The sequence below is a fragment of the Ictidomys tridecemlineatus genome, chromosome 9 (genome assembly GCF_052094955.1).
Source record: "Ictidomys tridecemlineatus isolate mIctTri1 chromosome 9, mIctTri1.hap1, whole genome shotgun sequence".
In the NCBI taxonomy this organism is placed as follows: domain Eukaryota; kingdom Metazoa; phylum Chordata; class Mammalia; order Rodentia; family Sciuridae; genus Ictidomys; species Ictidomys tridecemlineatus.
Window position 1 is genome coordinate 39,381,680 of NC_135485.1, and position 19,016 is coordinate 39,400,695.

General features: G+C 47.7%; 1 protein-coding gene and 1 long non-coding RNA gene across 2 annotated transcripts in view; one reads left to right on the forward strand and one right to left on the reverse strand.

Moving 5' to 3' along the window:
• The window catches only part of LOC144366673 (uncharacterized), a 14,306-nt gene extending 1,026 nt beyond the window's left edge, over positions 1-13,280 (reverse strand). The window contains exons 1-4 of the long non-coding RNA XR_013425775.1: positions 12,306-13,280; positions 8,483-11,303; positions 1,389-1,458; positions 1-1,038 (exon numbers count right to left, since the gene is read on the reverse strand). The exon at positions 1-1,038 is cut by the window's left edge and continues 1,026 nt beyond it. This is a non-coding gene — a long non-coding RNA (uncharacterized LOC144366673). The remainder of the gene's footprint in view (positions 1,039-1,388; positions 1,459-8,482; positions 11,304-12,305) is intronic.
• On the forward strand, positions 11,582-13,850 carry Gsx2 (GS homeobox 2). The gene is made up of 2 exons (XM_078021299.1): positions 11,582-12,368; positions 12,959-13,850. Exons 1-2 carry the CDS (start codon positions 11,792-11,794, stop codon positions 13,297-13,299), a joined length of 918 nt encoding a protein of 305 aa, XP_077877425.1. The 5' UTR covers positions 11,582-11,791; the 3' UTR covers positions 13,300-13,850.
• The last annotated feature ends 5,166 nt before the right edge of the window (positions 13,851-19,016 follow it).

The following is a 19,016-nucleotide window of genomic DNA, read 5'->3' on the forward strand; positions in this document are numbered from 1 at the left end:
GAAGTAACTGTTTTTTAAAATCGAATCAGATATAGTGACATAATTTAACAAGAGCCATCTTAAACTCTAAAGTGCTACATAGAGAGACAAATGGTTAGGCATCTACGTAGAACCTTGGCCTTCTTCTCTCAAGCCAACATCCAATAGTGACTGAGCGTAGATCATGAATACTTCGTGATCCTAATGAACAAAACTCCAGGAGCTCATTCAAGCAGGGGGATTCAGACAAGAAACATTTAAACTCACCGCAATATATAGTACACTGGAAAGTGATCAATGCTAGGGGAGAAAAAGAGATAGTTATAAAACTGGAAGGTAGCTGGGCGTGGAGGCACACACATGTAATCCCAGGGGGACAGGAGGCTGAGGCAGAGGGACTCCTAACTCCAAGCCTCAGCAATTTAGAAGGGCCCTACACAACTCAGCAAGACGCTGTCTCTAGGTACAATATGAAAAAGGACTGGGGATGTGGCTCAGTGGTTAAGTGCCCCTGGGTTCAATCTCTAGTACCAAAACAAACAAAAACAACTGGAAGGTGAGGAAGTGAGACAATGGGCTTGTAGGGGAGGAGTTCTCAGCAGAGTGGGGAGCTAGACCAGCAAGGAAAGCAGAGGAGCAGGAGCAAGAAGCCCAGTAGCTGAGGGCCTTTTAGTCATTTTAAGGTCTTTGGATCTTGCTCTGACTTCTAATTTGAAAGGACCCTGCTGGCTGTTTATTAGGGTACAGACTGGGGAGGCAAGTGGAGGAAGGAGAAGCTCAGTTAGGAGAGTATGAAGTAGTGCCGTCTGGACCACAGTAATTGTAGTGGGATGTTAAGAAGTGGTCGGTTTCTGGATATGTTTGAAGGCAGACCCATTTGAACTTCCCAGTGGTTAAATGTACAGAGTGAGAAAAGAGAAAGGAAGATTCAATGGGTTTGGGTCTGAGACCAAAAGATGAAGTCACCAGCAACAGAGATGTTCCAGCAAGACAGAGAATTCGAACTCTTCCTTCTTTTCTCCTCCTGGTTGCCTAGTCATCTTCTTGCAAGTGTGAACACTGTGGGTAGAGAATCAAAACTGAGATATTGCTACTTGATGACTGTTAGGCAGGACTGCCCACTTAGACCGCTTGATCTCTCTGGATCTCAGTTTCCCCAGGTGTAATATGAGACAGGTTATCTGGATAGGGATTCAATGGGTTTGGGTCTGAGACCAAAAGATGAAGTCACCAGTAACAGAGATGTTCCAGCAAGACAGAGAATTCGAACCCCTTTCCTGCTGTTAAATTCAAGAACTTAAATATTACAATCAAGAACTACACTTTTCAAGATATTTTTTCATACACATTTTTCCTTGGAAAAAATCTTAATAGGGCTGGGGATGTGGCTCAAGCAGTAGTGCACTCACCTGGCATGCGTGAGGCCGAGGTTCGATCCTCAGCACCACATACAAACAAAGATGTTGTGTCTGCCGAAAACTAAAAAAAAAAAAATAAATATTTTTAAAAAATCTTAATAAAGAAACCCAATATTTAATGACGTTCTTTTTGATTTAAAACAAAATTATGTTGCAATCCTAGTTTGAACATTAAAAAAAAGAATTTGAATAACCCAGGCTTCTTTTAAAAATAATAAATAAATATGTCCTGCAATTGTTATAACAGTACCTTGTTCCAGGAAGGTACATGGCTAACCAGGAAACATATTTTCTATGTCATATTTAATAGGAAGTTTTGCTCCCAAGGTTAAATTACTGCACTTATTTTGTTATTGTGAAAATATTCCTTTTACTTTAATGGGCCACGTGTGGACTGGAAATGCTCTAAAGTTGCCTAAAAGAACAGTCAGCTCCTGAGGGTTCTTGCAGTCTTTTCCCTTCCCATTGTGATTTTCCCTTCCCATTGTCAATACCATTTGATAAAATCTGCCCAGGAGGAGAGAAGTCACTAGCAATGATTGACAAACAGACATCAGATAGTCATCATAGTCTGATGCTAGGGAGGGATGTAATAATGTGCCAATTAATTTAAATCCACAGACAATCAAACTTTGCAGCCCAGCAATATAGCTCATAACATTCATCATAACATTCCATCAGACCCAGAAACATCTTTATCTTAGCATATTTGATATTAAGTATAATGAGTGCTAACCCTGTGCCAGGTATTGTGCCAAGAATGTCATGACCTGCCCCAATGCTTACAACCACCCTATGAGAAGAGTGCCATTATTATTTCTATTATCAAAGACACAGTTGGGGGATTCACACCCAGGATCTCCTAACTCCAAATCCCAAGCTTAATAGTGCAATGGAAGGGTTAAGGGTGGGGTAGAAATGGAATGGATTTGCACTTATTTCACGCATTGACTCCTCGTTATTACTGTCTGTCGTGTAAGCTTCTCGGCGACCTTCTCCACGGTTGGAGGGCAGAAGCCAACATTTGAATCACTCAAGGGCACCCTGCCAAACAGTTACACACAAGCAGAAGACTCAAAATCCCAGTGGAAGCACCATGAAGAGTCACCCTAAGCTATCCTGTTCTGGTTTTCCCAGAGATTGAAAGAGCTCCTGGCACACTGCAGGCACACCATAAATGCCCCTTGAGTAGATGAACAGAAAAGTGATCCTCAGGGCAAGAGAGCAAAACGGGGGGGGGGGGCAGGTGAAAGAGGGGACCCTGGGGTAATGCTCCCAGATCCCCTGCCACTGGGCTTTGACATAGGGCACAGGGCACACTCCCCGCCTCCTCCCTTCTCTCTGAGGACCCAGTTTCCAGCCTCAGCAGGCGCCCGCTCCTGCGCCACCTCCCACTGCCAAGAAGCTGAGCCGAGCCGGGCAGCGGGCGCAAGGCGCGGCCCACGCACGCACGCGCGCTCACACGCAAGCACGCACTCCTACCGTTGGCGCAGTCGGTCACACACTCACACTCACACCCCACTCGCACTTCCCACACCCTCCTCGGCACGGTCTTTCCTGGCCTCACATTCATATATTCACACGCTCCTGTTCGTACGCGCTCCTGCTCAGGTCCCTACTTGTGTCCCGCACATTTCTGCTCCTCCCAACGCACTCTTCGCCTCCACAGGTTTGCGGAGACATCCATTCCCTTCACACCCCTTCATACACCTTGTCTCACTTTGCACTCTTTCTCACGCTCAAGCACAGTCTTCATGTGCACTTGACAGACGCGTTCAAGTTCTCGGTCCTCACACCCACGCATGCGCACAGCCTCGCTCGAATTCGCCCTCCGGTTCGCGCTTTGTGCACCTGCCCCGAAGGGTCCGCGGTCCGAGCTTGGGCACGCCTGCGTTTGGGGACCATGCTGATGGGATGTATTCAGGCTTTGGGCCAGTGCGAAGGATTAGATTCTTTGGGTTTCCCACTGAGAAATAAGCCAGGAAAAGCAGGGAGACAGAGAGACGCGAGGAAAAGAGCAGGTTGTGCTTCTTGCGGAGTGAGAAGGGGAGCAGCAGGCACTCAGAGAGCACCCCGCAGCTTCGAGCCCGTTTACCCCTGCACAGGGAGCGGCCTCTCCAGCCTCCCCGCAGCCTCTGCCTCTGCCTCACACGGCTTTGCCTGGCGCGGGGTCTGGACAGCACAGCCCGGATTTCCAGTGATCTGTGCCTTTTAGCCTGGGACACAGTCGCAGAAGGCTGTGGGCTCAGCTGAGAAGATATGAACAGTCTCAGCATGGGAAACTGGTCTGAATACTCCTTCTGCCACTTCCAATAGTGTATCCAAGAGTTTGTTTCCCTGTCTATAAAATGAGGAATCATTAAATAAATTTGAACTACCCTTCTAAGCAATGCCAGCTCAGACTGCGAAGCTGACATACACAGAGAATGAACAAAACGGATCCAGTTTCTGACCCGGTACCGTTTGCAGTCAACTGGGGGAGGTACCCGAAAAAGCAATTTCAGTGGTGCACGTCTATAATCCAAACCACTCGGGAGGCTGAGGCAGGAGTATCCAAAGTTTGAGGCCAGCCATTGGCAAATTATCAAGGATCTAAGCAACGTAAAGACCGTTTCAAAATAAAAATATAAAAGGACTGGGGATGTGGATTGATGATAAAGCTCCAACAGAAATATGTATAGTTGGGATGGAGGCTTTTGAAGTAAAAGTATAAAGTATTGCTTTCATCAACCCTAAATGTTTTTCAGAGCTCAACACGTTCTAGCATAGGTGAACAAAAACAATTATGTTCCCTACCCACATCTTAACTCCACTCTGAGCCTTCTACCCCTGCCCCCCCACCCATCATACTCAGGGGAACTCTACCACTGAGCTACATCCACAGCCCTTTCTGTTTTTCATTTTAAGACAGGGTCTTGCTAAATGGCCCAGGCTGGCTTCCAACTAGGAATCCTCCTGCCTCGGCCTCTGGAATAGCTTGGATTACAGATGGCTAGTATGTGCCCTGTTATGTGGGCCACATTATGCTGTCCTTGAAACTTTTAATATGTAGGAAAATCACAATAACCAAAGAGTGGACAATAAACAACTGTTTATTGTCAGAATCACTGAAAAATTATGCATTCATCTTAACCTGTTGCTGGATGCACAGTAGGTACTCAGTACATGGCAGTTGTTACTTGGAGGTAGTATTGCCTCATGCTTAAAAGTTCAGGCCCCTACATCAGATAGACAGGGTCTGAGTCCTGGCTCTGCCACCTCTAGCTATATGACCTTGAGTTAGTCTTTGAACTTCAATAGACTCTGGGTCCAAAATCCAGCCAAGGGGCTAGCATTGTGTCTCAGTGGTTGTGCGTTTGCCTAGCAAGCATGGAGCCCTGGGTTTGATCCTCAGCACCACATAAAAACAAATAAAGGTATTAAAAAAAATAAACTTTACTTAAAAAAAACAGCCAAGGTAGTGGTACCTTTTCTGATAGGACTGTTGAATGAATTAAATGAGGTCATTGGGCAAGGCACAGGGCCTGGCATACAATGAAAGCTCAGGAATGTTGGCTGTGCAGACTGTCATACACTTGACTAGTGCCCATTTCCATCTTTCTGAACCAGCTGGGTGTGCAGCAAACCTAGGAAGTTCTTGGAGACCACAGGAAGGCTTTGAAATTCAGGCATAGTCCTAAGTGGGGTTAGCCAGGACACCAGGTCCTTTGATGTGGTGGGGAATGGGATGGGGCTGCAGAACAAAGATATGCCCAGGAACCAAAGGCACCAGGCACCAGGTGTGGAGGAGCCTCACAGAGTGAAACTTGGTCAGCAAAGGAGCAGTGGGGTCTGAGAGTGATTGGGCAGTTTTTAGGTTGCTGCCAAGCCTGAGGGGCCCCTGGAGCTATAGGTATCAAATAACAATAAAAACAAGAGAAGCTAGGAACTCTTGCCAGGCACCAGGTACCACCCTAGCTGGTCCTTAATTCCTTACAGCAACTTGAGGTCAGTGGCCCTTTTCCTATTTCACAGCTGCAGAAATGGACATTTTCCTCCATTTCCTTGGTGTCCTTTCAGTTCTTGTAATTAACCAAGAGAAACTCTTCCAAGGCTCTTAGGTGGGACTGTTACTGGCCTTGTGGCCAGGAACATGTTCCCCATCCCCCTTTCCCAGGCCAGCACTTGCTCATCCTGCAGGTCTTCCCTTAATGTCACTTCAGGCTTCCATTTTTATCAACTCCAGAGTTCCTTGGGCTTTTCTTTTTACATTCCCGTGACCTTTTTGTAACAAGTCATCTCTGAGTTGATCTGTTGATTTGTTTAAGTACTGGAAACTCCCAGGGTACCCCTGGGACCCCAGGCTTAGAGGCTGGGGTATAGTAGGTGTTCAGTACATCCTTTCTAGCTATCAAATGACTGAAGAAGACACTAAGATATTAAATTAATCTCTTCAGAGTCCAGGATGAGGGGTAGGAGATAGGGGATAGTATATATCAGTTATTTTCAGTCCTGGAATTAGAAACTGTTCTGGCCTCATGTCATTAAATCAAAATGTCTGCAAAAGGCTCACTTATTTTTTGGTAGCACCAAAAAAACAACAACAATAACAAAAAAGTTGTCTTGATCCCAATAATTAAGCAGCCATTTCAGCTCAATGTTGGCAGCAAATTTAGACCAAAAGAAGTGTGAAGTTGATATGCATGGGAATACTTCAACCCTCTCTTATCCTTAATGCCCCTCTCATGCAAAAACCAGTATCCCTGAAAAGGGTAGTGAAAAATGTTACTGGCCAAGGGAATTGGCTAGGGAGGGAGGGAGGTGGAGCATTTGCTTCAATTATCCGGATAATTGTTCCCCACCTCAGGCCTTTGTTACTGAAATGAAACAATATTCTATTGGATACTGTCTTGGCCTTTTCAGGCAGGCTCCCCGTAGTGCCTAGCACACGCTGGGCACAGAGTAGGCCCTCAATAAATTATATTCTGATGACAGAGGAGAGCTTTAAGAGTCAGAGAAGGATGCCTGGATTTGGGGGTGGGCGAATAGTAATTAAGGTGAAATGGGGAACAGAGGGGTTATGTGGTACGCATGCAGAGTCATCAAAATTCTGTTCCAAGGGTGAGGAGAATGGGAGACTGGGCTTTTCCTGAAATTCTGAGTCAAACTCCTCACTCCTTTCTCAGGACCCCCCCCCTTCTTCTTGGCTGAATTGAACTCTTGAAACTGTGGTGAGCACAAAGGCGAATTCAGGTTTCTCAAAAGCTCATCCGCTCTGAATAAGCACCAGGCAGAAGCAAGATCATTTTTGGTGGTGCATAAGCAAGGGACCTGCAGCCTGTTTTCTCTCTGGAATGGCCATGCCCAGATATGCATTAAAAAGCAACAATATTGGGGGGGGGTGCTGAAGGGACTGTAGGTGCTTGGGCCCCCATTACTCAGCCAGGACCGCAATATGGGGACTAACTCCCAACTGCCCTCTTTCATCGGACCCACAGCTTTTCAAGAAGAGCTTGAGTTCTCTGTGAGTGTGTATTTGCTAATTGCAGCCTCAGCTTTAATGAGATTCAACTCCCCGCAAGCTCGCAAGCTCGTTTGCAGGTTACAGCCTTATATGGGGACCCACATTTTCTATCGTGGCAACACGTCCTGTGAATAATCGCCTCTCCAGAGCCTGAAAGGAAAGTGAGCGCCCCATTTCTACTGAATGCACGTCTCAGTTCATCCAAGGCTGGCGGGCTTTTGATGGCCACAATGCGAGTTACGCCCAAAGAGTGTCTCTTTGGTCAGATCGACAACGCTTGGCTTCACGTTTGCAAGTTAAACCGGCAGAAACCCGGCTGAAACTCCCACGCCAGACGCCGGGGACATTTCCCTTCACCCTGCTCAGGGCAGAATTAGGGAATGGGTCTGGACAGGGGGAGGAAAAAAGGGAGCGGTGGGGAGAGGAAGGGGTGGAGAAAGGAGTCCCAATTCTCAGCAGCCATCTAGAAGGGAGGGGGTGCGTTTTCTCTGGCATTTCTTTCTTATTTATTTTTTTCATTTTGCTTTGTTGGCAGCTTTTCCCAAACAAATAAAATAAAATAAAACGAGAGCATTTTCTCCTTGTCTTCACCTAGGTAGCTGCTTTCCTCCAGTCCCTGAAAATGTGACTCCTTCATAAAATCAAAATTTATGATTATTCAAATGTTGGGGACTGTGAAAAGAGAGGAAGAAAGAGAGAAAATTAATATTGCAGCTGTTCTTCTGATTAATGAGAGATAATTGCTCATGAAAAGTCACCCCTGTGGCATTTTGTTGTCTCCTGGATCTTTGTTCTTTTCCACTATTATTGAGGACTTTCTTGAAGACTAAGCGGTTCTTTTCAATTTTTGGGTATTCAGAAAGGGTTGCCTGGTTACAGAGAATGGGGAAATCTCGGGCTATATCGGGTAAGATGTGCCACAGACAGCAATATCACAATGCCACTCGGAGAAAAGGATGGATACAAGTTAACGATGCGCTTTCAATAAAACATTCATAGACTTGTTCACGCTTTGATAATGACCTCATTAAAGGGAGCTGGGGGCAAGTAAGTCCTGTCTCCTGTTTGTGTTCGGCTAACAAAACCCAGCTTTGAGATCATTCATCGCTTTGGAAACTAATATGAAATCAATGTAAGAGGAGCAAATAAATCCGAGGCGGCCCCTCCAACTCCTGGGCTGTCCCGCCCTGCTTGCGGCCTCCGTTTGGAGCAGGAGAACCACACTGGCAAATGCTGACACTGAGAGAAAAAAGGACTGGGGACCGACTGGGGGGAGTTCTTGGGAGGATGCAGAGGAAGGGGCAAAGTGGAAGTTACAGCCCTGATTAAAAAACAAAAACAAAACTGCTAAGCACATCAGGTCAGAACTTTTGAGGCCTGTTGAATAAGCAAGGCTAAGTCTCCACCCTTTACTTTCCCTGACTTTGCCCACGAAAAGAGTTAGGAAAAAAGGGAAGTGAGAGGGGAATGTGGGGTTCAAGTCAGGTTCCGTTTTTGAGGTAGGAAAAAGTACTGGAAGATCTTTTGAAACCTGGAACTAAAAATTCAAATGTCAAGACTGAGCTAGAAGGAAACTGCTCACCCAAGGTTGCAACTGGAGAGTCCAGAGACAAGAAGGCAGCTGCTGGTGTTCTCTCTAGAACTGCTGATTGTTTTCTCTAAGTTGAGGGCAGGGTGGGGGTGCCCTTGGCAGGAGGAGGTGGGAAGAACAATTTTGTTACCTTCTGGATTATGACAGGACCTTGCAGTCAAGGAAGACAAAGCCATCCTCTATCATCCTGAGCAAAAGGGAGAGAATCAAAGGACTTCCCCTCCCCTTAAAAGAACTCATTTTCTCCTTGAGTTATGAAAGTAATGGCTTAGGTAACAGCCTGTACTCTGTACCCAACTGCTTAATTCCGAATAAATCCTTCCACGTGGCTCCCCAAGTCGTGGCAATTAGAGCTCATTATAGACTCATAAGAGCTCTCATTTTGGGGATTACTTAATGGACAATGAAATTTTATCGGACAGAATCACTGAGAAATAAAATTGTGCAGTGGTGCAAACACTGTGGGCACACGCCAAAGGTCTGTCTGACTGAGCATGGGGTCCCCTTCTGCTTTGAGCTGGTTGGGGTGCTGTTCCCTGAAAACAGTCACCTGACCAGGACCAGTGGCAATGCTGTCCAGGACCATGCAGGACAGGCATACTTTAGACTGGCTTCTGAAGATGTGGGCTGGATGGAAGGAAGGAAGGAAGGAAGGAAGGGAGGGAGGGAGGGAGGGAGGGAGGGAGGGAGGGAGGGAGGGATGGAAGAAAGGAAGATGGAGATACTGGGAAATCCAAAGATAACTAGAGAAAAGAAAGAGGATAGAGATTACCCAGGGGATACCCAAGTACTTGCTCTTTGTCATCCAATAACTTAACCAAGTACTGAAATGGGTATGTTTCTCAGATATGGTCCTAGTTTTAGCCTTAGCTTATTCTGAAGCCCTAAGTAATTTCACAGGTCTCTCACCTTTCTCAAAATTCCTTGGTACTAGAAACTGAATGTTTCCATAGTCAGACATAATTTGAAGGGGATGCTCAAATCTTTTGCATAATTAAGATTTACTAAAATAAAATGGCCTGCACACAAACACAATTTCTAGCACATTAGTAAAGGAGTTCTTTCTGTGAGCACACTCAAAATTCCTGGGAATATTGTGATACAAGTGTCAGCCCCAAACAGACCTTGGATAACCTTCTACCACACCCAAAGGATGAAAAAAAAAAAGAGAGAGAGCAAAAGCTATTACTTTTAAAGAATCAAGAAGGTGGGTTAGGAGGGGGTGGAGTCACCTACTTGAACAATTCAGGCCATTTAAAAAATACCCTCTCATAAAGCCTCTCTCAATTGTTGAACTCCAAATCTTCCCAAATCTGGGGCTGGAATGATTGTGGAGACTGCCTGGATTCTCCCATCAAAAGCCAGGGTGGGCTGGGGTGAGGCTGGGTGTCTACAAGGGCTGCACTAGCCAACCTTGTGGTACAAAAGTAGTTACAGCTGAGCTGCCCCACGGTAAGCCCTGAGACTCCTTAATTGTTGTCACAAGATGTTGGATTAGCACATTTCTGGAATAGCTGTCTGTTTACACTCTGGAGACCCACCGTCCACTAACCGCTTTCTAATTGAATTCTAATCACATTCAAATAGCTCAATAACCAGCCTCAGCTGCAATTCATAAAACTTTAATTGCCATCCATAAATCCTGGGCTCCCCAGAGCGGGGCGTCCCTACAACCCAATTACACTTCTCCAGCAGGCAAGAAAGACAGTCACGGAGACGGGAAAGGGAAGAAAGACAGGACAGAGATGGTGCTCTCCTGTATTGGGGGCACTTTGTTCTCTCAGATGGAGAGAGTCCGGTCTTTAAGTTTCTTGGCACCTCTGTGAATTCAGGCTTGGAGTCAGCCATTCTGGGGAAAGGACCCAACTTGTAGCTGTTGCTCAGCCTCCCCACTTCAACCTGCTTTTCTATAGAGAAGAAAAAGCTGTCGCCACTGCTGTTTCCCCAAAGATCAAGTGTCCCAGTCTTAGTAGCGCCTTCTCTCTGGCAGCTGGGGGTGAAGGACCTGCGCCACTGAGAGATTTCCTTTACCAAGCTACTTCTCATGTTTAGAGAGAGGATTCCTCAGGTGGTACAGTCCCCTCCATTCTTTTTAGAATTTGGGGATGCAGAAGGACAATGCTTCCTGTTAAGACTAGACCATTGTCCAAGAACAATAAAAATGAGAGGAACAAGTGATCACTAGACTTAGAGCAAAGGCTTCCCTCAACCCCTGCCCAGCTTGCGGGAGGGCTGGTGTTTGGTCCTCTTTCCAAAATCTTTGGGATGGAATTTGTAGGGGTTGACCTGGAAATGCAGCAGTATAACTACTTGGAGAAATAACAAGATGACTCTTCACAACCACCACCCCCTCTCCAGCAGGGATAGTTGCTCAGTAGAAAGTGGCACAAGGAAGAGTCCTTGGTATAAGCGACCCCAGCAGGGCCCTAAGTACAAAGGCTTTTAGATCTTCTAGAACATCAGAACAAAATGCTTGGCGGCTTGGCGGCTTCTTAGCTGGGAGGGAAGCCTCACTGCTACCACCTAATCCGCCATGAACTAACCACCTGAACGACCTTGACTAAGTCAAAAACTGGCTAACAGGGGTAGGTGTGAGCTTGGCCACAGCTGCCCTCAGGTGTCCTCAGGACCGCTGCCAGTTCTCTGCCTGCACACCCTACTGCAAAGCACAGGCCTCACTCTTCACTTTGGCGAAGTTACGGCTGACACCGAGGAGCCGGGAGCGTTGGGCATCCCAATTAAAACGGTCTTGAAGTCTCCACCTGGTGCGCTCTGCCGCAGGGCGCCGGGAAGAGTTGGGCTGGGGTCCAGGCTAAGGAGAGGGGTAGGGTAGAAGATGAGATGCAGCGCAATGATTTCTCGGAAAAGCATAGAGAAAGAGGGGAAAGGAGGCCGGCCTCCCTGGGAAATTAACAAAACCTACACTTTGCAAAGTCTCCCCCTTCCCCTCCCCCGTGTTCTTTCCTGCCGCGCGCCCGCCCCTCCTCGCCGCTTCTGTTGTGACTCGGGCAGCCTATCCCGAGGGTGGGGAGCTGCTGAGGAGCCTGGGCCGTGCGGTACTCCGCAGCATCACGTGCCAGGGTGGGGGCTATAAAATCCAGGAGCCCGGGAGCCGGGGCGGGGGACGTGAGGACCAGCCCTCTCCAGGGACCCCTTTGTTCCCGGCCCAGACGCCGACACCTTCGCGTCCCCAAGGGCTTGACCGCCGGCGTCCACGCTGCTCCGGGGCAGAGCTCAGAACACAAGAGCGGAGGGGGCGCCGCGGCCAGCCGGGCCCTCCAGCCATTCGTCCCTCCCGACATGTCGCGCTCTTTCTATGTCGATTCGCTTATCATCAAGGACTCCTCACGGCCTGCACCCTCGCTGCCTGAACCTCACCCCGGGCCGGATTTCTTCATCCCGCTGGGCATGCCATCCCCATTGGTGATGTCGGTGTCCGGGCCCGGCTGCCCGTCCCGCAAAAGCGGTGCTTTCTGCGTGTGCCCGCTCTGCGTCACTTCGCACCTGCACTCCTCTCGCGCGCCCGCAAGTGCTGGTGGCGGGGGCGCAGGGGTTGGGGGTGCAGGGGTCGGGGGCGGCGGCGGGGCGGCAGGGGGCACCGGGGCCCTGCCTCTGCTCAAGAGCCAGTTCTCTTCGGGTCCTGGGGATGCGCAGTTTTGCCCCCGGGTGAGCCACGCGCATCATCACCACCACCCGCCACAGCACCACCATCACCACCACCAGCCCCAGCAGCCAGGCTCCGCTGCTGCAGCGGCTGCGGCGGCCGCGGCCGCAGCGGCCGCAGCCGCTTTGGGGCACCCACAGCATCACGCACCTGTCTGTGCTGCCACCACCTACAACGTGGCGGATCCGCGGAGATTCCACTGCCTCACCATGGGTAGGGCGGGGTCTCTGGGTACCTGCGCGCCGCGCCTTTAGTGCTCCCAGTAGTAAACTTTCCTCCACCACTGGAGGAAGAGAGACCGGAGAAGGGGAGGGAGGAGGGGCTTTTGGTGTAACTGTGGGGCATCCCCAGAAGTTCCACAAAGGTGCAAGTTAGCTTGCCAAACTCTCCACATATCTGCGGAGAATGCAGAGGTTAATTGGCAGAAGTTTGGGGTGGGTGTGTGGGTATGTTGAACTGAAGTATGGCATCCCGTGTCCCGGCTAGATAAAGTATTTCGGTGCTTTTGGCTGTGCCTGCGCCCCTCTCTACTAGGCTCCAAAGGAGACAGTCAGACAAGTGCAAGCTCCCACCCCCTTTAATCCTCTAACTTTGTGTCCTACGCATCAAAGATCTTGACTGGCTTTGGGCGTATCTTTCCTCCTCCAATAAATAACGACGTGCCACGAAATGGGAAAGAGTGAAGGATCAAAGCAGGTGTTGGGGGTGGGTCCTTGAGAGGCGTCCTTTCCAAGGGATGGCACGTAGGGTGGGAGCACCTCTCCCGAGCCTTACCTCTTTGCCTTCTCTTGGCTGGTCCGCAGGAGGCTCCGACACCAGCCAGGTACCCAATGGCAAGAGGATGAGAACGGCGTTTACCAGCACTCAGCTCCTGGAGCTGGAGCGGGAATTCTCTTCCAACATGTACCTGTCTCGACTCCGGAGGATCGAAATCGCTACGTACCTGAACCTGTCGGAGAAGCAGGTGAAAATCTGGTTTCAGAACCGCCGGGTGAAGCACAAGAAGGAGGGGAAGGGCGCCCAGAGGAACAGTCACGCGGGCTGCAAGTGCGTCGGTAGCCAAGCTCATTACGCGCGTTCGGAGGACGAGGACTCCTTGTCCCCAGCCTCCGCTAATGAAGACAAGGAGATTTCCCCTTTATGAGGGGGTCTCCCCAACCCTGCCCCGCGCACACCAGCTGCTCCCGTAGCCAACACCTAGGGCATCCCGGGGCCAAAACTCTCGCCCATTGCCCTCGTCCCATCTGGAGAAGGAACTAGAGGCTAAGTCATGGGAGTTCAAAGCTGGGCCTGACCCTTCGCATCTCCTTCTTGACCTGTTTATAGATCGTTTATTAAAACAATGTAAATAATCTAGAATTCAACTCAGTCTTATTATATAACAGAAGAAAAACAGGGTTGGTTTGCTACTGTAAAGGGTTTTTTGAAAGTGCATGTCATTTCTATGTCCCTGTTTTTCAGAACCTGATAAGAACACAGGTTTCTTCATTATTTTTGTTGTTATTTTAAACTGAAATCAATGAGGTTACCAATAACTTAGAAATTAAACCCTGTAGGTCTTGCTTTCTGAAAATTTGCCTGGGGAGAGTTTCCAATCCATGTTGCTGGAAGTCCCTTCATATGTGAATAGTTTTATATAAAATTTATATTTATATTTATTTAAATAAATGAAACAGAATCAGGGTTTTTAAATTTGTGATGTGTGCTCTCCCCATCTTCTACCCACTCCTCCCCTCAAGTCTACAGAAAGGCATGTACAGGAAAAGAAAAAAGCCTATTTGAAGTCTTAGAGAAAAATGTTAACTGAAACTTGATAATGTAGGTCTCTTGGCTTAAGGGAGTATGTGGCTTTAGAGGTTTTCTGTGTAACAGAACTTTCTGCCCCAAGAAGACACCTTTAGTTTTGATGCCACCTACCAGATGGTACCCCCATCCTCAAAGTAGGTGATATCTTCACAGTTATCAGGAAAAAAAAATCACTCCATTTAGAGTGACATTGACAATGACTGACAGATAAACCTTTTACTTTGCAAGGACAAGTAAGATATTCCCTACCTAGTGTGTATTTCATATCACCCTTTACCCCACTGCCTATTTTATCTCTCTCACAATTAAAACCTGAATTATGTGAAGGTATTCGCATAGTCAAGATAGTTATCTTTTTCAAGATACTTTTTGAAAAAGTAAGAATTTATCAAACAAGTCTGAAGTGAACAAACAGAAACTTACAAATGATGCTACAAGTGATTAGAAAAGTTAATGCTCTTGGTTGTCTGTCTAACTTAGAAATAAGCTGCTTCCTCTCAATGCTGAGTAAACAATAAGTCAGGGACAGGGAAGTATTCTGTGTAAAGATTTACAATCACACATTTCCAAAACAGCCTGGAAATAAAGAGAAGCAGAAAGCAAATAAATAAAAAGAGAGAAAAACACAGCCCAGAAATGTCTTTGGACACTTGTGGGGGTGGGGCACTTCTTGTTGTCCCTGGTCTCTAACTTTAACCCAATCCAGCTCTTTTCTAGTTCCTCTTTTCCCGTGGCTGGAAGAGTTCATTCCTACCGGCCAGAACACTGAGTGTTCAATTCTTCCTTCAGCAGGCAACCTGGTCTCTCCTCAGTGCAGCCTGGGTCTGTAGCTGAGGAAGTGAAGAAGATGGGAGATGCAAACTAGAGGGTCTCAGTCCCACTAACACCCATTAGTGTGATTTCTGGTCGTTTTCTATAAAGATGCCACCCAATAGGTTCAAGTCACAGGAACTGTTTAACACACACACACACACACACACACACACACACACACACACACACACCTTCTTTAGGTCTGATTTACTTTAGGCAGGTCCTATTGAAACCTCACCAGGAGCTTCTAGGACTCTAAAGCTGTGGACTTAAGGGAGGAGGAGGAAGGGATAAGGCGACCACTCACTGTTTCCTTGAGTGTGTTCGCCCCGCCTCCACTACCACCACAGTAAGCTCAGGGGAAGGAAAATCCCCGTTTTCAGACTCCCATTGCGGCCCTGGCCGGGCATGCAGGAGGGAGGAGGGACGGACAGCAGTGCCCTTCCTGCCGACTAAGGAGCCGCGGGCCGCTTTGTGCAGCGAGCTGGGCCTAGCCTGCGCCACGGTCCCAGGCAGCCGGCTTCCTCCGCCCAGAGCCCGGGAGGCTCTGGGTCTCTGGATCCCTGTCCTTCAGTCTTTCGCACGCAGAGCTGCTGGCCCCTGGCCCTGCCCGCCGCCACAGGGAGGAGGCGCTGGCCGGTTGACTTGCTAAAGATCGCGTCTTCCTTCTTCCCAAGAAACAGGCCTCTCCGCGAGCGAGCAAAGAGGAGGGAGGAAGGGAGTTGTAGGCGCAAAGAACAGGCGTTTAAAGAGAGTAATTCCTTCGCAGGAAATAACCGGAAGGACAAAGAATCCCCGGGGCCGCTCTCCGCGCTCCAGCGAAGCTTCATCTGGGCTGGGGATAGACCCCCAAGTCCCCTTCCCACGCACACGCAGGTCAGCCCCTCTGTAACCCCACGTTCGGGTCTGGCGCTCCTTCAAGTCCGTGACAAGTTCGGACCCGTGCCTCTGCGACTCGCCAGGCTCTGCGACCCAGGCCCTGTGCCCAGAGCGCGGGGCCACGCACTTGCTACACCCGCAGAAGCACGGAGCGTCCTGCTCTGCTGTCGGCCAAGGAGAGATGAGGCACCAGTTTGTGTTGCTGGGATGACCGCAGCCCCTCTGATTCCGATTTTAGGATAAATTCCCTAGGGAAGGGGAAACAAACAAAATATCCCTCTCCAGAAGCAAAAAGATTCAGGCAAACTCACCCAACTCCACGTTGGATATTCTCTGAATAAAGAAGTTCTCCAGGATGCTCAGGGAGAACATCCAATGTGGTGTATACCTTTTTGTCACTTTTGGAATGGAGCATGGAATCTTCTACTCTATTAGGATATATTTTTACATCCTCCTACCCTCCAAAACACTCAGTTGATGTTTTCAAAGAGGAATAAGTCTTCAGGAATGTGGAATCTGATTTTAAAAGTCTATTCTTTGACGTTAGGCTAAGAACACAAGTCAGCATTCAGATACAAACTCTTACACAAATGCCCCAAGCGATGTTTCCCTACATCTATTAGAGAATAAGGCTTAGCTGTATGGGGCCACCCGGAACAGTGTCTACCCAGGAAGGAAGCCCTGGATTCTAGCTTTCCCTATGCCTGCACTTGAGAAACAGAAACAACACTCTTCACCCAAGATGTGACCTCTTCTAGACTTATACATAAAGGGAAGAGAGAAAAAAATGAAAATGAGAATTAGAAACCAGGAACTTGCTTCACTAAGAGAAAAACGATGGGCAGCAGGAACCATTAATGTGGTTGAGTCCACTTCTGAAAACAAGTCCCCAGTTGACAGTTTTAAAAAGGAAAAGAGCTGAGGGTGGGTGGAGGGCAGGAAGGATGACCTCTCACCCTAAGTGCCCTGCTTTAGCCCATTCAGAGCAGAGAGGAGGGGCCAAGACCTTTCCCCTCACCCTCCCACTCAGTGATCAACAAACGCCCAAGGCCAAGGACCTGACATGGATAGTGGCCCCAAGCAAAGCTGTTCAATTGTAAACCCTGCCAAAGGCAGAAAGAACCATTCTGTTAATGGGCTGAGGTGATAGAGACGCTGGTGCCAGTAGAGCCCATCCCTTTGGGGTTCTTATTCTGAACTGGTTTGAAGTAGTGCTCCTAGTTCGGATCTCCCCCACCTCCCCCAAAGTATGCCAAGCATTTAGGAGAAGCAAACATTTGGTGATGTGAAGTCTTCAATTTCTGGTGTCCTTTTTCCACCTCTCACCTCTGCTCCCCACTAGTTCAGGTCTGCTAACTGTGCTCAGAATTGTTCAGTTTTCTTGGATCACTTTAATTATGGTCAGACAATTGCCAGAAAGGTGGTTGATCTAAGAAAAAATGGTCACAAGGGGCAATGGTGTCTGGTGTGTGTAGTGTCTGTGTGTATCACGCATGGGTATATATGAATGTGTTTGTGTGTGTGTGTGTGTGTGTGTGTGTGTGTGTGTGTGTGTGTGAGAGAGAGAGAGAGAGAGAGAGAGAGAGAGAGAGAGAGAGAGAGAGAGGACACACAACAATTGGTGATGGTCAAGTAGAAGAATAATTTTCACCATCCTCCTTCCCTCTTTTTGCTTCCTCCTTGTTGAAGGTTCCACTCTCTTAGCAAGATACTCCCAAAAAGATTTCTTAAGGGAGATTTAAAGATACTGACAGTAGGTTGGGATAAGGAAAAGACAAGGCAGGGAGAGAGGTAGGAGAGCTGTGGGGGCAGGAGCTCAAGCCCAGACTTCAGGATGTTAGAGGGGAGAATGACACTTTCAACAGAACCTATTTGCTGGAGGAAATTGGGTTTAAAGGAGCAATCACTCCTTTAAAAGGAGCTCCTCCCATCTTCTCCAAACACAGCCGAAAGCTGTCCTAGACGATGAATGCGGCTCAGTGCATCAAAGCAATTGTTCCTATTTTCATTATTCACAGGGAATCTTTGAATGTACCTGTTAAGGTGACAGACCTTTTAAAAGGGAACATTTTTCCATGCAATTAATTGGTGCATTTACTAGGCTTCTATTAACATAATTTAATATAAATCTATTTTATAAATCTTTAGGCTCACATTACTGAAAATTGAGCTCTTAAAAAAATGCCCACAGCGCTTCCCTAAATTAGATGAAATAAAATCCAAAAACTCGATATTCTGAACCAGCTGGAAATATGAAAGGTAGAAGAATCTTTTGTATTGTCTTTTGTTAATGGTGGAGGTGGGAAGAAAAGAGGCAGCTTGCCTTACAGAAGATGAGAAATTCCAGAGGACCAAGGGCTCCTACTCCCCAGATCCTGGCACTTGGAGTTACACAGGCTTTAAGTTCCTTAAATAGATCTCTTAGGAACAGAGTTGAATCAGAACTCAGATGAAAAAAAAAAAAAAACTAAAAAGCAACAGTCTAACTTCCAAATAAATTTATATACAAGTTTATTCTGTCTCCGGAAAGAAAAAAATCAAAGCTGTGAGAGAGACCTCACAGTCCTTAATGGTACTCCATGTGGAAACAGATATTCTTTTCTGTTCCTGTAGCCAGCCTCCTTATGTTCAAGTGCATCCTCCAAAATCCTGGGCATCCCATTATCTCTGAAAATAGGGTTTTATGCTCCCTAAATATACCAGTGTCAATGCACACCCTTTGTCACTGGGCATTGCTTTTCTTCCAGCTGTGTCCTATGTTTTCCTGAACCCTGTTGTACCTTTGTTGAGCCCTCCAAATCCCAAACCCAGGAAGGCCCCAGGGGCTCCTGAGTGAATCCTGACAGATCGGAAGTGTGTGCTGTGTGCTTAGGAAAGTAACTAGTTTCAGATTAATGAAGCAGTGACAATTTCAATCTGCTTAAAGGCGGAGGTTGGCACTGCCCAGGCCTGAGCGTGGGGAGCTCGCCAGGCTGGGCTTTATATTGTCCCCTTTTCTGAAGAGCAGACAAAGATGGATAGAGAGACATTGAAAAGCAGGGGGAGTATTTAAAACAGCCCCATAAAGCAAGCTGTCACTTTAAGACAAGAACCATAGTGCTTTGATGACTTTGTATTGCTGCACCATTTCAAGTAAGAGACTCAAGTTTCTAGTGAGAGAGGAAAAAGGAAGGGAGGGAGAGACCAAGAGAGGGAGAGAGAAAAAGGGAGGCAAGGGGGAGGGGGGGAGAGAGAGAGAGAGAGAGAGAGAGAGAGAGAGAGAGAGAGAGAGAGAGAGAGAGAGAGAGAGAAACAGAGAAGGAGGAGAAAACCGAGAGAATGAGGCAATATTTAGCCAGTGAGCACTGTAGCGAGACTAATTCT